Here is a 21258-nt window from a genome sequence, read left to right on the forward strand (position 1 = left end):
AACATTTATGACTTAAAAGCATGCCGAAACATTACAATCAAAACAAATTTAGTAAAAAGCTGTTTTCTTATATTTTGGATTTCGTTTTTCGCGCAACTAGCTGTTTAATTAAATGCAGCTTATGTCAGTCGTGCCGCTCGACAACCCTGTGCACGACATATACTTTTCATGCGCACAAAAAAAAAAGAAGCGAAAAAACGCAGCTAAGAATTTTGCAATAGTCGAAAGCAAGAATTTATCAACGAATCTCATATTAGTCTAGTTAAAAAACAATCGCATTTAATCAAAAACAATTAATTTGCACGCACCGTCTCAAGCGTACGCAGTGACATTAAATGAAAACTATGAATAATTATAAAAACAAAAAGAAACAACTTCCGCAGACGTCAGCAGCAGCGCCCCAGCAGAAGGAGAAGCAGCAGCACCAGCAACCACATCAAATTTATTAAAAGGCAAACAAAATCTCAAGCACCGTTTTCAATATGCAAAACGAATCTCATTGCAACAATTTGTAGCTGTGCGTAGTGCGAGGTGGCGTTTCATTTGTTTACTGCGCCTTGTCGTTGTCATGCATTTTGTCACACAACAGCGGCAGCAGCAGCAACAACAACAACAACAAACAAAGCAGCAACAAAACTCAACAGCAGCAGCAACAACAACACGCCTTGTGTCCCTTTGCAAATCTTCCAGCCAAGGCGCTCTGCCCAAAACCTTGGCCACTGCGCAAAGTCTACTCAAGCAATCCCCACAACAGCCGCAACAACAACAACAACAACAAAGGCACAAACGCGCCGCTAGCCTCAATCTGCACTCCACGCCCATGTAAGTCTTCAGTAAATGTTACGCCTTTTGCCCAAAAAAAACGAAAACGAAAAAAAAATAAAAACATGTTTGTTCTACTTTTACTTGAACTACTTTTAGCTTGAAAGTTAATATATACATATATATACATACATTTGGTGTAGGTTTTTCTTGCTGATTTGCATGTTTAACAGTTACATTTGCCCGCTCCTAATTTGCATGTCTTTATTTGTTGTTGTTGGTATTCCTTTTACCATAGTAAGTGCTGTTCGTATTCGTCGCGTTATCAGTAAAATGGCAAAGAGATAATCCACTTTCAGTGTGTACATATCAGTTGGTGCATTTAATTTACAATTCCAATTGCATGAGATAATTTCCAATGTATACAAATAAGTTGGCGTGATTCCAATTGGAATCGAATGGGCTGCAAACATATTTTGAATTATAAACCAATTTTGAACATCGCCAATTAACTTTGTACAAAAAAACTCTTTTGTTAACTAGAATACATTTATTTAAATACCATACAGTTTTTTCTTATCAAAACAAGTTTTATTGTGTACAAAATTTTGAATATTTCAACTAAAATCGCAGGACGAGTATATCATTTTTGTTCGATATCTCTTCCCCTCGTCCTTAAATACCGTTAAAAATTAATTTTGAGAAATAGTTATTTGAGCATAACTCGAGGATTATAAGAGCTATATATGTACAACTTGGTATGTTGGTTCTTTCAAAGTATATACAGATGGAAAATGTTTCCTTTTTTGAATACCTTCCCTTATTCCTTCAAAAAAATGAAAAATATGGTATATACACACATCTGTATACTATATTCAGTCCTTGAAAATTTCACATAGCTCGGAATTCAAAGACCTCATTTAATCAAGAATGGATAGTTTGGGCAGGAAGAAGCACATTCGCTGCTTAGAAGGAAGCTAGAATGTTTGTAACGGCAACGCTCAGGGTATGTCCTAGTCGGGCACTCCCGATACGATTGTTTTAATATGCTTATATTTGTGGTTAATCAATTAGTAATTATTCCATGTATTTATGTCTGTGTTATGCCACATTTCACGCTGAAATGATAAGCTTTACTTTAAGAAACAGACCTTCTGGATTCGTTGCTTCACAAGCAGGCAAAGAAATATGTTCCCAGAACTTAAAAAAAAAACCAAGTTCCGAGAGAAACGAAAATGATTGGCAAAGTATAATGAATAATAAAAACAAAAGCTCTTAACGTAATTAACATTTAACACAATTTTTTTTAGATTTATTAAAACTGAAGCATATTTCTCAATCGATATGTATATGTATATATATATATATATATATATATATCTGTTCAAAACAAATTAGGGCAGAAAATGGTTGGGTTCATTTTTGAAATAATAGTTTTTTTTTTATCACAAAAAAGAAGGGAGAACAGCTTAAATTAGACAACGTTTATCTTAGGCCATCCCAAGTTTAAATAACCTGGTAGAATTATGTCTTATGGTTTTGCAGATATGTGAGTTTGTGGCAGATATCTTTAAAGATAGAAACATTCTCCATTAAGAAACATATCTTTTTTAATGATTCTTTCCATAAAACTAGATGATATAGGTAGAGGTAGAGGTTGACTCTATAAGGGGCAGGTTTAGTTAGGATTTTCTTCAAAACATAACACAGATTTTTCAAGCATGGACTTTATTTGCCAACAATTGTCCCTTGAGCAGCTACATATATATTATATAGAGCTTCGATCCGGTCCAAGGCGACAGCAGAAAGACGGAGCTAGGCCAGGTTTAATTAAGACGGATCTGAAACTGAGAACTTGATGAGAAACAGGAAGAGAGAGATAAACCCTTGATGTTGTCTAGGAGTTAAGCCTAAGACATGACCTAATTGTGATACCCTCTAAAGAGTATACAGAGTTGCGCAACAGTTGCGTTGGCTTATTTGCTAAACGGATTTTGCGCAAAATTCCGACCGAAACGCGACCAGCGAAGCGTACAAAACACAATCTCCATAGCCGACTCTTGCACTCACAGACATATATATATATATGTATATATATTTATATATTATATATACATATATATATATGTGTATAGTTGTCATTGTTGTTATTTTATTTTGCCGGTCGTGTCGGGCAATTCACGGCGCGTTTTTCGAGTGCAAATTCAAACGTCGCGCTGAAATGACGCTCGCGCTCGCGTCCAGCTCTCGACATCGCGTGAGAAGACAACAAACGACCGCAGAATAAAGTCAAAAAAAAAATATATTAAATTAATTAAATAATTAACGAAAGTAGGGCCTGACTGTTCCACATAATATATTAATGGCGCATATTTGCCAAATGCTAAATGTGCTAAAAATATATGAAAAGCCATCTTCCGCCCCGTCCCCGTCCCCTTCTCGCTGCCGCTTGTGCTGTGTTTCGTCATCGTTTTTCCAATGATGACATACTTTGGGTGACCCGTCGTGCATGACCCACAATAAAAACAATAATATTGGCAACAACAATTGCTTCGGAATCAACTAAACAGCGCGACAAAAAGGGAAACCAAAAAAAAATGTAAGTTTTAGTTTTGTCTTTCTATATGTGAACCCCTTAAAAAATGGCTAAAAAGGGTATATTGTTTAGGTGCAAATGAATGTAACAGGCAAACGAAAGCATCTGCGACGACCTAGGGTATACATATATACATATCTGATCAGCAAGTCCATCTGGAAACTAGAAACTTAAAATTTGGCATAAACTTTCCTTGACAGCTCGTTCCATCTTCATAATATCGATTAGAATGTGACTTTATAAATTTTTCGATAACTTAAATCGATAATAATATCAATTTAAATGATTTTGAGAAAAACTACAGACTTGCAATTTGACTTTATCATTATTTTGATCGATATCTCATCGAATTTAAATAATATCGATTATGCGAACAATTTGAAACTTTTAACTTAACTCAAACATTTCTTCGATTTTCATATCAATAAAAATTATTTTAAGATATTCTACATCTCGTCCCAATATATAATATCGATATTTATCGAATTTGAAAAACAAGAAACTTAAAATTAGACTGAAATATTTTCTTCAATAGCTCATCCCATTTTTATAATAATCGATAACAATCGAAATTTCTATTTTTATAATATGGATAAAAATTGATTTTGAGAAACGCTAGACTCCCAAAATAAGACTTAAACATTTGCTTCGATATATAATGTCTCATTTTCATAATAGAATAATCGATGAAAATCGATTTCGGGTAATTTTACAGATTTTAAATCTATCATTTTTTTTCTCGATATCTTGTACCGTTTTTATAATACCAATAAAAGTCGACTTTGAGATCCTTCAAATTTGAGGCTATTTCATATCTCATTTTTTTTGTATCGATAACAATCTATTTTGAGACATGTTCGTTTTTAAATCACTTAAGCCCCGAAAGTTTCGTAAAGATCGGACTATAAGCACCGAAGTTGTTCACGAAGGCGCAGTAAACGGAAGCTAGACTTCTTTTTGAAGATATATCTTTGTACCTTGGTATTTACACACATTCTGATGTCATGTTTGTGTAGTGAAAATTTCATAAAGATCAGACAGTGAAAACCCGAGTTATGCAGGAACGCATTAACGATAGAGTGTTTTTTTTTTAAATCCTTTTTGTAACTTCTCGAACTCGGGCCTTAGGGTATCTGCTAGTCGTGTTCTTTCGATTTGAGCACTCTGAACGTTTTCTGTTAGTTTTATTTGTATTGATTTTTAATTTTTCTTTTTCTTATATATATTTTTTTTTGCTGCAACTGGTTTTTTTGTTGTTTCTGCGGGTTATTTATTACCGTTATGTTTTTATTTCTTCCCCCCTTGCGGGGTGTTATAATTGCCCAACTCCTGAACTGTCCAGCTCGCGCCCTGTGTCTCCATCTGGATTTCCAATTAGCTCTAAACATATAATCTGTATGCTTATTAATTGTTATTGTTGTCAGATGTCGTTGCGCGCATGTTGTCTCACCTTTGAGATACGCCCCCCGCCCCGCCCCGCCCCTTGATACCAACCCACTCTGAGCCCAGACAAAGGTTATCTGAGGCGAGTTCTAACAAGTTCTGGCGGTGAGTTCTTGATTGCCTTTCCATATTTCTATCTAATAATACTATTTACGAATTCCGAAACTTGTTTTTGTCATCAAATTTTGTTTCTTTGGCGTATTTTTTTTTCCTATCAATTTCAGCAGCATTTCCTGTTGTTAGTTTGAGCTACAATTTTAGTAATCTTTGTATTTTTATATAACTCTTAAATATTTTAATATACTGCGTTTTTTTTCTTAAGCAAAATTATTGATTTTTTGTGTGGAATTTTTCTCAATAAACCCAAAATGTAACGCATTAAAACAGATATTGTGTAGGTTTATATATATAGTTTATATACATAGTGTATACATATATATATTCTTCTTCAGCCGCAATTAGCGATGTCAATATCTATATATCTCCCATTCTCATTTATTCAGATTTAAACATTCAATTGAGTAGTTAAGATCAGAGTACTATAACATATAACATCATAAGTTCTGTAAGGGTATTTACTTATCGGCGCAACGTAGATGATTTTGTTCTTCCTTTTGCTACCCTTCTTTTTTGTAGCATTTAAGAGGGTATTAAAATCTCATAAGTTTTCTAACCTATTTGTGAATCTTAGACTATAATCTTAAAACTATATTTATACGTTTTTCGATCGTAAGAGAAATCGAAAATTCCCGATTATTTTAATTTGGAAAGCCTTTATATAGAAGCAAAATCGTAGGCTAATTTATTATATAGCTTATATATACTATATTATCTTATATAATATATAATATTAATATATTAGAATATAAATGTTATGAACTATATTATATAGCTTTCCATGAACAATCGAACGAATATTACGTTATTCTAAGCTAGACCCTGTTAGGCTTAGTATAAACATTCATTTTGACTACATCCCCAGCTTTATCTTTATTATTTGTCAGAAGTATAGTAGAAAATGGAGCTGGAACAGCATGAACTATATGCCCCAAAGATTTTTCCATGGTTTGTTGATTTAGCTATTTTCCCTCTACATCTAGCTGGAATTTCTTCAGATTTAGGAGCTGTACATATTACAACTTCAAAAATTGCTTTAGATCGAATACTATTATTTTTTTTTATTTGTTGTAAATACATTTGCTAAATGTCTTCAAGGGTATTCAATCTTCGACTTTCTGTGCTAAAATTCATCCGCAACAAATTATCTAAATAGCTTGTGCATACAATGTTTGCTACTGATAAGAATTTTTTTTATTCTTTTCAAAGTTTGTTGATAATTTTAGAAGCTGTTGTTGGGTAAGGGTCGACCCTCTACTCGTAGTCTCAGCTAGCCATAGAGAGAGAGGAAATTCGTCATGCTCGTGAAGTTTTTATACACTTTTAGAGGGTATTACGAATTTATCATGACATGTGCAACGCGCAGAAGGAGAGATCTTAGATCCTATAAAGTATATATATTCTGGATCAGCTCTCAGCATTTACGATCTTCACTATTCTCACTTATCTGCCAAAAGCCAAATGTCTGCAAGGGTATTAAGTCTTCGGCCGAATTTACTCACTTCCCCGTTTAGTTTTTACTCATCATCTGACTCAGTTGAGCTGTCATCAAATGAATTTGCACTCAAGCATTTGTGCAGCTATCATCAAATAACGCCAGCTGGCATCTAAATTGAATGCCCCCAACCCCAACCATGTAACAAAGTCAATTAAGAAGACAAAAACAAAAGGCGAACTACTGGAAATTGGTTTTCATTTAACCCCAGTAAGCATAATAGAAATCAAATGATTTTGTAAAGTAGTTGATAAAATAAGAGAACTACATATGCCCTAAACTCACAATTGTGAAAAAACAATCAAAATCATTTTAATTATTTAGCTTTAAGCTGAAGCCAAGCTATTCGAATTTTAGTCAGTCTTCAATTAATAGCTGCCCATAATGTTTAATTTTAATGGATAGTCGTTAGCGACAATTTTATTAAACAAATTGCAAAACAGAAATTCCGTTTGCTACTTTATTATTATTTCTCTTGCCGTACGAAAACTTGACACAGCTGTTCTATGCCTCGATATATGTTAGTACGACAAATACGGGCAAATATATACATTTTATTTGCCTGAGGTCGCTTCTGGCTGAAGATAAAACAATGAGTTTTATTTAATGGCACACATTAGTTAACACAATTGTTAAATTGAAAACAATTTGTACTCGTTCAATTATTTGCCTCAATGTTTTCTTCTCTTTAAAATTCCCAAACAGTTTTAGCTGATATGCTACTGAGTCTGTCAGATGCATAAAGTCAAATGTAGCCGAACATTTTATGGCCATTTACATTGATGCAAAGTAATTGGGGTACTCTCTATGCCCTTCTAGCGGGTAGTTTAAGCTTGCGTCCGAGTTTGTAACGCATCTCATATATTGTCTGGCTGTCAGCTATTTTGATGGGACTTCTTAGATACTGTTGTCATATATATATATATATATATATATATCTGGTCGGGTTACTATATATGCAAAAATCTTTGTCATTCAAATTTCTGCCACAATTAAAAGTACCTTCGTTTTATTTTACAATGTTGAAAAATCAGGTGGAAAACTTATTTTTGCTGCACAATTGTTGTACTTTAAGATAGCCCGAAGCTTGCGTATTTCTAAGAGTTGAAGTTAAGTGTATTTAATTTTCATGAGTTTCCCCATTCGGAAAACACCTGTTTGTAAGGTATTTGTAGCTTTTTGGTTTGTAAGCAGCCAACGAGGCTGTTAAATGGACTTGTTGCCAATAGAGGTAAAACAAATAAGAATTTTCTAGTCGGGAGTGCCCGACTAGCGGATACCCTGAACATTCTTCAACCAACAAAAATGCAGCGTAAGCTATATTATGAAAAATAATTGATCTTTATATACTATTATATACTATTAGTATAAGCTAAATCTGTTACATTTGGGTACTCAAACTATTAAAACCTAAAAGATTTGCTGAGGATTTCGATAACGATTGCTTGGAAACGGGGCAAGTTATCGATAATCGATTACAAAATTTCTCTAGCTTCTATAAATTCGGAGATCGAAGTTTTCGAAGTTGATGCTGTTCAAGAATATATATACTTTATAGGGTCGGAGATGCTTTCTTCTGCCTGTTAAATACATTTCCACATAACCATTATACCGCTTCTTACCCATTTTCAATGAGTTTCAGGGCATAAAAATCTGGAAGGTATTTGGATTTGGTGTTCAGTTCGATCCGTCGATTTGTGTAGTATTAAAGCCTAAACAGAAAATAACCAAACGTCTGGCTGTAATAGGGAAGATATCTTATCGCGCTTATCGGACAGACGAGTTTACTTACTTAGTTGTTGCTTTGGTAACTGGGCGAATAATAAAGCTAAAATATACGACCATAAAACTGTGTGTGGGTGTGTATTGTATTGTATATATATATATTGTTAAGTGATTATCAACAATGTTATCGATTGCCAATTATTATTAAGAATTCATTCCCAGTTCATATTTCAAGCCGTTAACAGTTGGATTAGAGAGTATAGATGGGGAAAACATCAGAGCCCTATGTTGTTTGGTAAGGGCTATATAAAATATTTATGTACATACAGCAAAAGCTCTCTTTAACTGGTTAATAGAAATGTTCGCTTAAAAATAGAATGTTGAGCAGAATAAAGTTGAAGAGCAAATAAATGTGCGATTCCTTCGTATAAACAATAATAAAGCTTTTTGAAATAAAAATATGTCAAATTCTTTGAATATTGGTTGAGATATCTTGATAAACAAACAAGTTTTTCATACAAGAACCTGCTCTGGACCGCTTATTTCTGTAACAGCTATATGATATAGTGATCCGATCCGCCCAGATCCAACATATGTATTGCCTGCAACAGAAAGGACGGACCTAAGCAAGGTTTCAAGACGAAAGCTTAAAAACTGAGAGACTAGTTCGCCTGGAAACAGATGGACATGGCCATATGAACTCTGCTGCTGATATTGATCAAGAAAATATATATAGCTTATGGGATCGGAGTACAAGGGTATAAAAACATTGAGCATTCTCTAGACTGATTCAAGATTACGTGCTGTTCTTTAATTATTTAAGTCCAGTTCGTATGAGTTGTTGCTTGGAATAGTTTTATATAAATAGAATAGATGATAGACTTGTTTCAGTCCAAGTAAGCTGTTCTTTAAATGTATAGAGAGAGGCAGAAAGAGAGATAGAGAGAGAGAGAGTGAACAAAGAGCGCATGTTTTTATTTTTGTATTGGTTTTTCCTCTTTCCTATTTCTTTGTTTTTATTTCCATATGCCATTTTATTGTAGGATTAAAGATATTGAAATAAACACAACAACAGCAACAGCAACAACAACAACAACAACAGCGGCAGTAGCAGCAGCAGCAGCAGTAGCAGTAGAAGCAACTGCTACTGCTGCGAGCAGCATTGAGCCTACCCATGCCACAAACATGATTTGTGATGCAAAAGAAGAACAACAACAGCAACAACCACTGCAGCAGCAGCAGCAGCAGCAGCAATTGCAGCAGCAGCAACCTGAACTGCAGCAGCAGCAATCACTGGAACAGCAGCAGCCGCAGCAACTGGAAGCTGAGCAGGATGATAAATGTACACAAAGTATCAATAATGGCGACAGGTAGGTTCGAACAGCACTCAAAACTCCACAACTCTGGCCTGGTCTAAAACAAAAAAAAAAAAAAATCAAAAGAGAAGAGAGCGTTAAGTATAACCCGCATTTATTTGGCTAATGTACAAAATTTGCATGTCTTTAGCTCAAGCACTTTAAATTTGAATGCACACCATAAAATATTTATACACTATATACATATATAGACATTGTTGCCCTTTGGCCAAGCTATTCACACTGTTCTCTCTTGTTTTAGGCGCGATTCGATCAGTGATGACATCACAATCAACAGCAGTGCGTTAAACAGCAAGCTATTGACGATACAGGAGGCCGCCGGCACCATCGAGCGCAGCAGCATTTCGCTAGGCACAACATTGAGTACAGCACAGACGACTTCCGTTTCCGTTTGCACAGCATCCGTCGTCTGTCATGAGGCGCTCAGCAGCGGCGGCGGCGGCAGCAGCAGCAGCAGTCACAGCGGCAGCCATCACAACGTAGCGCCTGGCAGCATACACAGCAGTCCACAGGCCAACACGCCCAGCATAAGCATTGCCCCAGCCGACTCCAAGGAGCAACAGCAACAGCCGCAGTCGCAGCCGGCGCAATCGCATAGCGTTGATTCGAATGGTCAGCCGAGCGGCTCGTGCACGGACAGTCCCAGCAGTCGCAAGAGCTCAACTAGCTCCAAGGGCAAACCAGCCAAGTTATCCACATCGAGCAGCGGACGCGATGAGGTGAGTCTCCATGAAAGGGCTCGAGAATCTATTTAAAAGGTGTAGTTCATAGAGTTATAGCAAAGACAATATAGAAAGTGGAAATTGTGCTAATATTGTCTTTGGTTAAAGTGTGAGGCATTCCTTTACGCAACTAGTTCCTTTCTTGAATAAATTCTATTTTTAAATAAAATACAATTTCTTTAAGGTAAACTGTTTTTTTAGACTCTATATGGGTTACAAATAGTTCAATAAATAGTTAAATATTAAAAACTGAAACTCTTAAAGTTTTGGCATTCGTTTAGTTAACTAGTTCTTTTATTGCCATTCTAATATGCTTCATTATTTGAACTAGTTCCCTTTTTAAATCAAATACAATTTCTTTAAGTTATTAAACTGTATTATTTGTCTTTATATGGGCTACAAATAATTCATTAAAAGAGATTAGTTAAATGTTCAAAACTGAAACTTCTACAGTTGTGGCATTCATTTATTCAACTAGTTCCTTTCGTGTCATTCTTATATGTTTCATTATTTTAACTAGTTCCATTTTTGAATCAAATCCAATTTCTTCCAAAAAAAAAGATTAGTTAAAAGTTCGAAACTAAAACTTCTAAAGCTATTTTAAAGTTATTATTTTCTTACAAAATGCATCTAGTTTCCCATTGTGTCAAACTATTTTTTATTAATTTCTAATTGGACTTTTGAACCAGCTAGAAGACCCCACTTCTAAAAAAGCAACAAATTCACATTTTAATATAGGTTTTCTATAGGGTCTTAATACGTTTTTACATAGAAAACGTAGCTATTTGTGTTTTAGATCAATTAAATTATATGCATATTTAAATGGCCTTTTGAACCAGCTCGTTGAGTTAGTTTATGCTTTGTTTGTATTAATTGCGCGAAGTAATTGCATCAAATATTTTTAACTAACCTTTTTGAACCGGTTTGTTGAGTTAGTTTACCCTAACTAATGCATCGACTATTTGTCGATTGACCTTTTGAACCAGTTCGTTGAGCTTTATTCTTTTCCCACATCAAATATTTTTCGATTGACATTTCGAACCAGTTCATTGAACTACTTTATTAATTCATTTCCTGCATCAAATATTTTTCGAGTAACCTTTCGAAGCAGTCTATTGAACTACTTATACTGAGTCAATTGTATACATTGCTCAAACTCATTAAATGAACAAATATTAATGTTGCCTTTTGAACTAGTTCATTTTGTTCTGAACTATAGCTTGTTCATTTCATGGTTTCTTCAGCTTTCAGCTGTTTCTTAACCCAACAACAATCTTAAGCAAAATATTATAGAAGTAATAAAAATTTGTTTAATTTTTTAGAAAGCTCTTAACTCAAGCTTTTGATAGTAAAGAACTGTTTTTTCCTTGGGAATATTGCTTTTTATATTCCCATACTATAGTTTTAAGCTCAACTCTCCAATTTCATTAACGTCAATTCTTTATATGTTTTTAAGCTGTGAATTAGTTTGTTTTTCAAAGCTCAGCTATTCTCTTTCAAGCTCTACTGTGACCAACTATTAGCCCTTAAAGTTTTCATGCTTTCGTAAACTTTTAAGCTGGATCTTAAAGCTACATCTTGATTCCATATACATTTTAATCGGTTTCTGTATTAATTATGGTCAAGCACCGAATTTTGTTGTTATTTACGTGTGTTGCCTTCAAAAACGCTCTTAAATCTCGCTGCGCTCTCTTCCAATAGCTCGCTCTCTAACACTGTCGATAGTTTTTTCGGGTCTCACTGTTTTTAAGAGAAAGCTCGTGAGCTTTTATTATTAATGGGTTCCACTCATTAGCACGTCACAATTCACAGAAAACCCAAATACAAATACAGTAGAATTAGATATCAAAACAGATGCTAGGCATGTGCCGATAATGTACTGAGCGCTAGATAATGAACTCGGACGCCAGATATCAAATGGATTATTTCAAAACCCTCTAGGTTATTAGCCTTATCGATTCATGTGTGTGCAGTAAATGCTCCACTTTTTCAACTAGTTGAATTCCCCAGGCAAGAGCAACACATTGTGGCTACTTGCTGATTAGAAATACCCTTTAAAATACACGCCCAAGGAAATAGTTAAGTGAAAATGTAGGGTATATTGATTATTCGTATGAAGTAGGCAAATGGAAGCAAATAATTCTTTTTATTTATTGTTTATTTTATTTTGATATATTACATATTATATTTATATCTATTATTATTTTTATTTTATTTTACTTATTTCATTTTTATTTATTATTGATTTTATTTCTTATTGTTTAATTAATTTGTATTATTTATTTGATTTTTATTCATTATTTATTTAATATTTTTTATATATTTTACTTTTATTGTTCATTAATTTTTATATATTCTATTTTCTTAGTATTTATTTTAAATTTATTATTTTCACATGCCAAAATAATCTCGATCAACTCATATATATATCTATATAGCCCATAATATCGTTGAGTTCAAACAGATATAGAGAAATAGATGGCTATTTCTTTAGTTGATCGCGTCGTGGTTGCCGCCCTTTCAAGTTACAGGGTATACAACAATAAAAAACACAATATAACAAAAAAGCTCATGGCACCCTAAAAATTGATTGGCCGGAGCTTTACCACATTGATAAGGCTGATATTGTGAGTGTGTAGCGTTTGGGTTCTCTGCAAATTAGAATTCAATGTGCGGCGCGAGACGACGACGACACGGCGGTCGAATATTGTGCGGATCGATCGCGTTAGATTATACAACGTTGGGTTCTTACCAAATAAATAAATATTATTAATGAGAAACCAACGTAAAGCTTGGTGTCCCGTTTGTGTGCACCGATAAGCGAAAACGAAACACCTGCGCTCACCTTTTCCCGAGAACACAGTATGATTCAGCCCACACGCACACCACGCACATATCCATGACTAATAAACGCGTCTAATGCCACTCAAACAAATACTTACAGGATGCACAGGGCAAACTAAGCGAATCCGCGAGCAGCGACAGCGTTTTATTACGCGGAGATAACACCAGCACCACATCTAATGAGAAGCCCAACAAGGGCACTTCCCGACTCTCCGAGCGCGCCAAGAAGAAGTCTTGGTACAACGTCATCTATCCGAATTATAAATCACGCGCCGAGGACTTCAAGAAACTGTTCAAAGACGTGCCCAACGAAGAGCGTCTAATTGTGGGTGAGTCTATTTGTATTTGAGTGTGCGATATGATGTATGATATGTGATGTATGAAGTAGGATGTATGAAGTATGATATATGGAAGTATGATATATAATTTAAGATGGATGGTGTTTAATTTATGATGTACGACATATAATGTATGATGTACGGTGTATGGTGTGTGTTATATGAAGTATGATGTATGACGTATAATGTATCATGTATTATGTATGATATATGATGTATAATGTATTATGTATGATATATGATGTATCACTCGGTCAAATCTCTTTCGTTTTTACGAGGTTTGGCATTTAGACCAATTTGATATTTTAATCTGGCAACTTTATTTGTAGTCAAAATTCATGTGAAAATGGTACCCTCAAAAATCCTATATAGACATAGGTCGAAATTTCCCACCCCCATAACTCTGTCAAAACTCAACCGATTTTCATGAGTCTTGGCTTTTTGCACATAGTTTTCCCTCTAGATCAATCTGACATTCAAATCTGAATACATAATTTTTTGTCGAAATTCATGTTAAAATCATACCCCTAAGATTCATATATAGACATAGGTCGAAATTTCCCACCCCATAACTCGGTCAAAACTCAACCGATTTTCATGAGTCTTGGCTTTTTGTACATAGTTTTCCCTCTAGAATAAACTGACATTCAAATCTGAATACATAATTTTTAGACGAAATTCATGTCAAAATCTTACACCTAAGATTCGTACTTATATAGATATAGGTCCAAATTTCCCACCCCATAACTCGGTCAAAACTCAACCGATTTTCATGAGTCTTGGCTTTTTGTATACAGTTTTCCCTCTAGATTAATCTGGCATTCAAATCTGAATACATAATTTTTTGTCGAAATTCATGTCAAAATCTTACCTCTAAGATTCGCATTTAGACATAGGTCGAAATTTCCCACCACCATAACTCGGTCAAAACTCAACCGATTTTCATGAGTCTTGGCTTTTTGTACAAAGTTTTCCCTCTAGATTAATCTGGCATTCAAATCTGAATACATAATTTGTTGTCGAAATTCATGTCAAAATCTTACCTCTAAGATTCGTATATAGACATAGGTCGAAATTTCCCACCCCGATAACTCGGTCTAAACTCAACCGATTTTCATGAGTCTTGGCTTTTTGTACACAGTTTTCCCTCTAGATTAATCTGGCATTCAAATCTGAATACATAATTTTTTGTCGAAATTCATGTCAAAATCTTACCTCTAAGATTCGCATTTAGACATAGGTCGAAATTTCCCACCCCCATAACTCGGTCAAAACTCAACCGATTTTCATGAGTCTTGGCTTTTTGTACAAAGTTTTCCCTCTAGATTAATCTGGCGTTCAAATCTGAATACATAATTTTTTGTCGAAATTCATGTCAAAATCTTACCTCTAAGATTCGTATATAGACATAGGTCGAAATTTCCCAGCCTCATAGCTCGGTCAAAACTCAACCGATTTTCATGAGTCTTGGCTTTTTGTACATAGTTTTCCTTCTAGATTAATCTGGCAGTCAAATCTGAATACATAATTTTTTGTCGAAATTCATGTCAAAATCTTACCCCTAAGATTCGTATATAGACATAGGTCGAAATTTCCCACCCCCATAACTCGGTCAAAACTCAACTGATTTTCATGAGTCTTGGCTTTTTGTACACAGTTTTCCCTCTAGATTAATCTGGCATTCAAATCAGAATACATAATTTTTTGTCGAAATTCATGTTAAAATCATACCCCTAAGATTCATATATAGACATAGGTCGAAATTTCCCAGCCCCATAACTCGGTCAAAATCAACCGATTTTCATGAGTCTTGGCTTTTTGTACATAGTTTTCCCTCTAGAATAAACTGGCATTCAAATCTGAATACATAATTTTTAGACGAAATTCATGTCAAAATCTTACACCTAAGATTCGTATATAGACATATGTATGTAGGTGGAAATTTCCCACCACCATAACTCGGTCAAAACTCATTCGATTTTTATAAGGTTTGGTGCTTTGTCCATGGCTTGACCTCTAGATTAATTTGGCATCTAAATTTTTTAGTTTTAGTTCTTTACCGAAACTCATTTTCAAATATCTATGAGACAATTTATTTTAAACGCACAACGGGTAAGGCCGGGGTATATCAGCTAGTCTTGTATATAATTACATTTAAAATCTTATGTAAATTTACAACTTTTTTAAGTTTTAACATATTCTGAAATACTCAGCAGATCTGAATTTTTAAAGCTTTTAGAAAAGTTTCTGAAGGTTCTTTAAGCACCTCCTATATTTTGTAGCTCGTTTTGGGCTAGATAACAGATGTTTACTGCAATATTATCAAACAATATAAATATCAAGTTTAGTTTCTGCTATAAAAGTCAATATGTGTCCTATATAGAGTCGAAGAATATTGATATCAAGAGTAAGAGATGATTCATATTCCAGACAATAGCATGAAATCAGTAAGTTTGTCATCGCAATATATTGAAAACATTTCTCAATCATACGATATAACTCGAAATATATATCTGACAAAATATTTATAATAATTATAAATTCATCTATTCAGTCTTTCATTATTTAGCTTAAAATACGCAAATTCTTTTGAATATTACAATAATCTTTTATGACTATCAGACTTGACTTCAAATGTGCTCAGTTCAAATGTATTATATTGATTATATAACTAATGCACCTTATAATTCTCAACCTGTTTTTTGCTTGCAGACTACTCGTGCGCGCTGCAACGGGATATACTGGTGCAGGGTCGTTTGTACGTGTCACAGAACTACGTGTGTTTCCATGCGAACATCTTTAGCTGGGAAACGTATGTGAGCATCAAATGGAAGGATGTGACGGCAATTACGAAAGAGAAAACAGCGCTGGTAATACCGAATGCGATAACGATATCCACCGCCAGGGAGAAGTACTTTTTTGCGACATTCGCGTCGCGTGACAAGTCATATTTGATGCTCTTTCGTGTCTGGCAGAACACATTGTTGAACAAACAGTTCTCACAGCAGGAGATCTGGCGTTACGTGCACAATTGCTATGGCGATGAATTGGGCCTGACCACAGACGATGAGGATTATATAGATCCCACGCTGGATGCGGCCGATACAGAAACCGATGGTGATTTTCAAACGGCCCTTGACGATCTCGGCGGCGATCAGAGCAATTCCAGTCAGTGCACCAACAATTCGGGCCAGCAGCAGCAGCCACAGCAACAAAGCGGCAACAGCAGCGCCAGCAGCGGCGGCGGCAGCGCAGCAGCCGTACGCAAATCGAAGACGAAATATTTCTTCAACTCAAGCAAATCGTCAAATCTAAACTCATCGGCCAACGCATCGGCCAGTGGCTCGGATAATAAAGCCAGCGACACTACACGTAAATCAAATAAGAAAATGAAGGCCAATGCCAAAGAGCTGACACTCAGCTCCGTCAAGGCAACGGAGCAATCGGTGGCCGTCACACTCAGCGTGCCCAGCACCAACAGCGGCCCCACCACCACCAACACCACCAACACACACACCAACACCACCAGCACCAGCAGCAGCACCACCGCCACCACCACCAGCAGCAGCAACAACAGCAGCAGCAACAGCAGCTCAGCGATGGTCACCACAACCGCAACAACCACCACAGCCAGTGGTGGCATTGTCGGTGGTGCTGGCGGCGACAGGAGAGCCGAAAAGATTAGCAGCAATGCGGCAACCGCAACTGCAGCCGAACCACAGAGTCATGGTTCGGATGTCAAGCGCAAAGTGGGCAAAAATCAGCGACAACGCGATGATCTGGCGGCCAAAAATGCCGAGGCTGGACCCACAGATGTCTCGGACTCTTCCGATTCCGAGGAGAACAATGTGCCGTAAGTGTGAACCCCGACCAGTTGGAAAGTTGGGTTTGTTTTGAAACTCTTAAACTAATTAAATGCATCTATTTTGTTGCAGCTTTGTGCCTAGTACGGAGTGCACATCGACGCACGAGGGCCGCCAAATAGTGCACACAATTCTGCCCATACGCGTGGATACTCTGTTCAATTTTCTCTTCTCGAAGTCGAAATTCCTAACGGACTTCCACGAGCAGCGCAAATCGACCGATCTGTCCATGGGCGAGTGGCACAAAAATGATGAGGGCCAAAATGTGCGGATTGTGAACGTGACCGTGCAACTGGCTGCCTCTGTGGGCCCAAAAACCTCAAAGGTGGGCAAACAGAAATTACAAATTAATAATAATTTTATATATTATATTAATTGTTGTTCTTTCATGCAGGTAACCGAATATCAAACGATGCGCGAGTGCAGCAAACCGGGTGAGCTCTATTCGATAGACGTGAACAGCGTCAACGCAGGCATACCCTATGCGGACAGTTTCAGTGTCCTCATACACTTCTGTCTGGCGCGGTAAGTGGCAAGGGTATTTGCTTAAACATATCAAAACTTATATACTCTTTATGTATTGTTAGCACTGTGGATGATCATACGATGTTGTCGGTGCATGCGCAAATCAAATATAAAAAGTCCATTTGGGGCGTTGTCAAGGGCTTCATTGAGAAGAATACGTGGGCGGGTCTGGAGGATTTCTTTGGTGCGCAGCTGCATGCGCTGCAGAGCGAGACCTGTATACCGCCGGCCAAGGGCAAGGGCAGGCGTCCCAGACGTGGTAAGCATTTAGCCATTAGCTTAAGCAACAGCAACAACAACAATAGCAACAACAAACAGCAATGCAATAAAGTACATGATAAACAAATGCTATTTAATACGAATACAAATACACTGTCAATGCCAAAATGCAATTGCAATTGCTTCTTCTAACCACACAAAATGCACGCACAAACCACAAGAACAACAGCAACTAAAACGATTGTCATGCCAAGCTGCAAACTAGCTACAAGAACCACAACAACAATTGATTGCGGCAGCAACACCAACAACAACAACGACAACAGCAAGCAGCACGGACAATGACAGCAAACAAGCGACTTGTCAACAAAATTCACATCCTCATCATCTTCATCATCATCTTCATCATCATCAACATCCTCATAATCTTCAGCATCATCAACATCCTCCTCGTCATTATTCACAGCTTCATCATGCTCATCACCAACATCAACGCCAACAGTTGCCGCCGCCGCATCAGCAACATTTGCAAACTCATCCGCAGCAACAAATTTGCCAACATCGTAAGGCCAAATTGCACACATGTCAAGGTATATAGCGTATCTATGGCGCTAAGCAACCCCTAAAAGCAAAAGCGATTGTCATCAGCTAATTACGCTGTGAACCATGTAACAGAAGCCAGAGATTTTTTTACCTTTGGGACACAATCTTTTGATTAATAGCTAAAGATTTTTTAAAGTTCGATTTTATAGAAGTGATAAAGATAAAAGTTTTGATTGAGATATTTAAATAATTGAGTTAAGCTAGAGGTTTAATTAATGAATCTTTGGGCTTCGCAATCCCCCTCTGTTTTTTCTCAAAAAGAGGAGTTCAATTTCCAATTTTCCTAATCCACAATCGAGTCCGTCAGCCAGAAGAAATAGTTTTATATAAAGAGTTCTTCTTAGCTTGGCATATCCAATGCTCCATTTGTTTTCAATATTTCTGCTACTGAAATTTGGCTCGCAAAACTTGGCTGTGGCAATCGCTTTGTGCAGCGTTTTGCTTGAAATGCTGCAATTGATTTTTATTTTTATATTTTTAATCCTTAGTCCATTTGCATGTAAACACTTGTGTCCAATTTATTTGTTGCATTCGAATGTTGTGTTTTTGTTGCTGTAGCCGCAGATATAACCCAATTTTTGTTATTTAATTGTTTTTAATAATTGTTAATTTTTTGCCATTTGCTGGACTGGTGCAATTTGCAGGTACCTCCAGCCAAGCGCGCCCCTTAGAGGAAGCAGCCGGCGGCGGAGGACAGAGTGGACTGTCCGAATCACTAGAAAATTGGGAAACAAAAATGTTGTCCGCTGGCGGCGTTGGCGCTGGCACTGCCGCTGGCCTCCTGGCACATGGCGCTGCTGGTGGCGGCGGCGGCGCCGGCAGTCGACAGCAGCAGCTGTTGCTGGCCGCACAGCAGCAGCAGCAACAGTTGCTTGCGGGCGGCCATCAGCTGGGCCAGGGCCAGGATAGATTCAGACACAGGGGCCTGTCGCTGTTCGTTATATTGTTAATGTGCTTGCTGCTGGCATTAAATGTGATATTATTACTTAAGCTCTGGAAGCTGGAGGAACACATTGACGTCGATCTCAGCCGGCGCGCCCGCATGCCCAGTTTGGCAGCCCTCAAGTGAGTGAGAACCAATATAAAAACCAAATTAAAAATCGTATAATTTATATATATTTGTTTGCAGAGAACTACCCAGTACGAATCAAGATTGGCTGGAATTGATGCGCCAGCAGGAGCTGTCGCATGAATCTGAGCTACGCAAATGGCATCAGGTGCTCCAAACGGCCATTGAGCTGCTGAAAAAGGTGAGCATCGTTTGCGAAAAGTTCTACAACGATGCAGAATTGCGTCAGAGCATTGAGTCTATGCATACGGAATTTTAAGCAGCAAAACAACAAATCGGCCGAAGCCAAGCGAAATGCAAATTTAAATGTAATTCATATTCATTATATGATCTCTCGCGGTTAACAAGCAAACGCAGCTTAGCAAAAACAAAAGCAAACCAAAGAAATTGTTGCATGTTCCTTAGTTTAAGGTTTTATATTGTAGTACGAGCCAGCAAAGCCTCCCCCGCCTCCCTTTAGGCTTTCTAGTCATATGTTCCGCTAAGTAGTTTAAGACATTAAGACTAGTCAATATTTATTTAAAGCTAACACTAAATACTCGAAACGCTATTGTAAAACACATATTTAGAAAACATTCTGGTTTATTTGAATTGTTTCAAAAATATTTTTACAAACTGACAGAATTTTTTTTATTTATTCACTTATTTATTATTTATTTATTTAGTTATTTATTATTTATTTATTGCATAAAGTGAAGAATGTCTTTTAAAATATTTCAAAAGGTTTTTAGTTTAGTTCTTCAAACATTATTGAAACATTTATAAATGTGTAATATATTTAAAAGTAGCTTGTATTTATTGGTTGATTATTTATTAATATTTATCATTTCGATTATTACGTATTTCTTTTGTATTGATTAATTATATTAATATTTATAATAGTTTATTTTATTCTCAATCAATCTCAATCTCAAACATATACTTAAATTGTTTGTATGCTTTTTACTCTTATGATTTACAATTATTTATTGTTAAAAATCGTACATATAATTTAATTTAGCTTAAATTAATTAAACTAACACTGTGATCAGTTATTTCTTATTTTTTATGCTTTATTTAAAAAGAAACTAGTTTTTTAATTTACTCTGCGCTTTAAATGCCAACAATAATTATTATAATTTTAATTTTCTTTATTATTTATCTAACAAATTGATTTTGTTTTGTTTTTATTTCAGACTGAAAAGACTTTGGCTGAAGTCATGATACCCTAGGCAGCCCTTTCAGCACAAGAACCCACAACTCACAAGCCAAAAACCCCGCAACACAAACCCCCCCTCCAACAACAACAACAACAACAAATGTAAACACAACAATAGTTAGTTCCTTTTGTTTATTCCGAGCACAGCCAACAAATAATTGAAATTTAATTTCAAAATGTAGTCACAAAACTAGCGAGAAAACTTTGTGTTATATTGGTAAGTCTTTTCATTTTGGCTATAAGTAGTAAAGCTTTTAGTTGCGCCTTTCAGTTAATCTATGTATTTATATATGAATTTACATTTTATATTCTAATTTTAGTCTTAATTCATTAATTGTTTTACGAGCTGCATTTATGTTTATG

The 21258-nt window shown here is 36.1% G+C and overlaps 1 protein-coding gene across 4 annotated transcripts; it reads left to right on the top strand.

The window, feature by feature from the left end:
- The first annotated feature begins 38 nt into the window (after positions 1-38).
- GramD1B (GRAM domain containing 1B) lies at positions 39-20992 on the top strand. Of its 4 annotated transcripts, XM_064685758.1 has the most exons (11): positions 42-822; positions 9182-9508; positions 9756-10233; positions 13181-13409; positions 16131-17271; positions 17354-17606; positions 17676-17806; positions 17869-18065; positions 19273-19693; positions 19758-19878; positions 20873-20992. In XM_064685758.1, exons 1-11 carry the CDS (start codon positions 569-571, stop codon positions 20906-20908), a joined length of 3588 nt encoding a protein of 1195 aa, XP_064541828.1. In that variant the 5' UTR covers positions 42-568; the 3' UTR covers positions 20909-20992. The 4 variants fall into 4 exon arrangements, with proteins under 4 accessions (XP_064541830.1, XP_064541827.1, XP_064541829.1 ...); XM_064685757.1 differs by lacking the exon at positions 20873-20992 and having other exon boundaries at positions 40-822; positions 19758-19971; XM_064685760.1 differs by lacking the exons at positions 19273-19693; positions 19758-19878; positions 20873-20992 and adding an exon at positions 18247-18372 and having other exon boundaries at positions 39-822.
- Positions 20993-21258: the final 266 nt, after the last annotated feature.

Source organism: Drosophila montana, unplaced genomic scaffold, assembly GCF_035044405.1.
Source record: "Drosophila montana isolate Dmon_TW-CO22-7 unplaced genomic scaffold, ASM3504440v1 contig_309_1, whole genome shotgun sequence".
Lineage (NCBI taxonomy): Eukaryota > Metazoa > Arthropoda > Insecta > Diptera > Drosophilidae > Drosophila > Drosophila montana.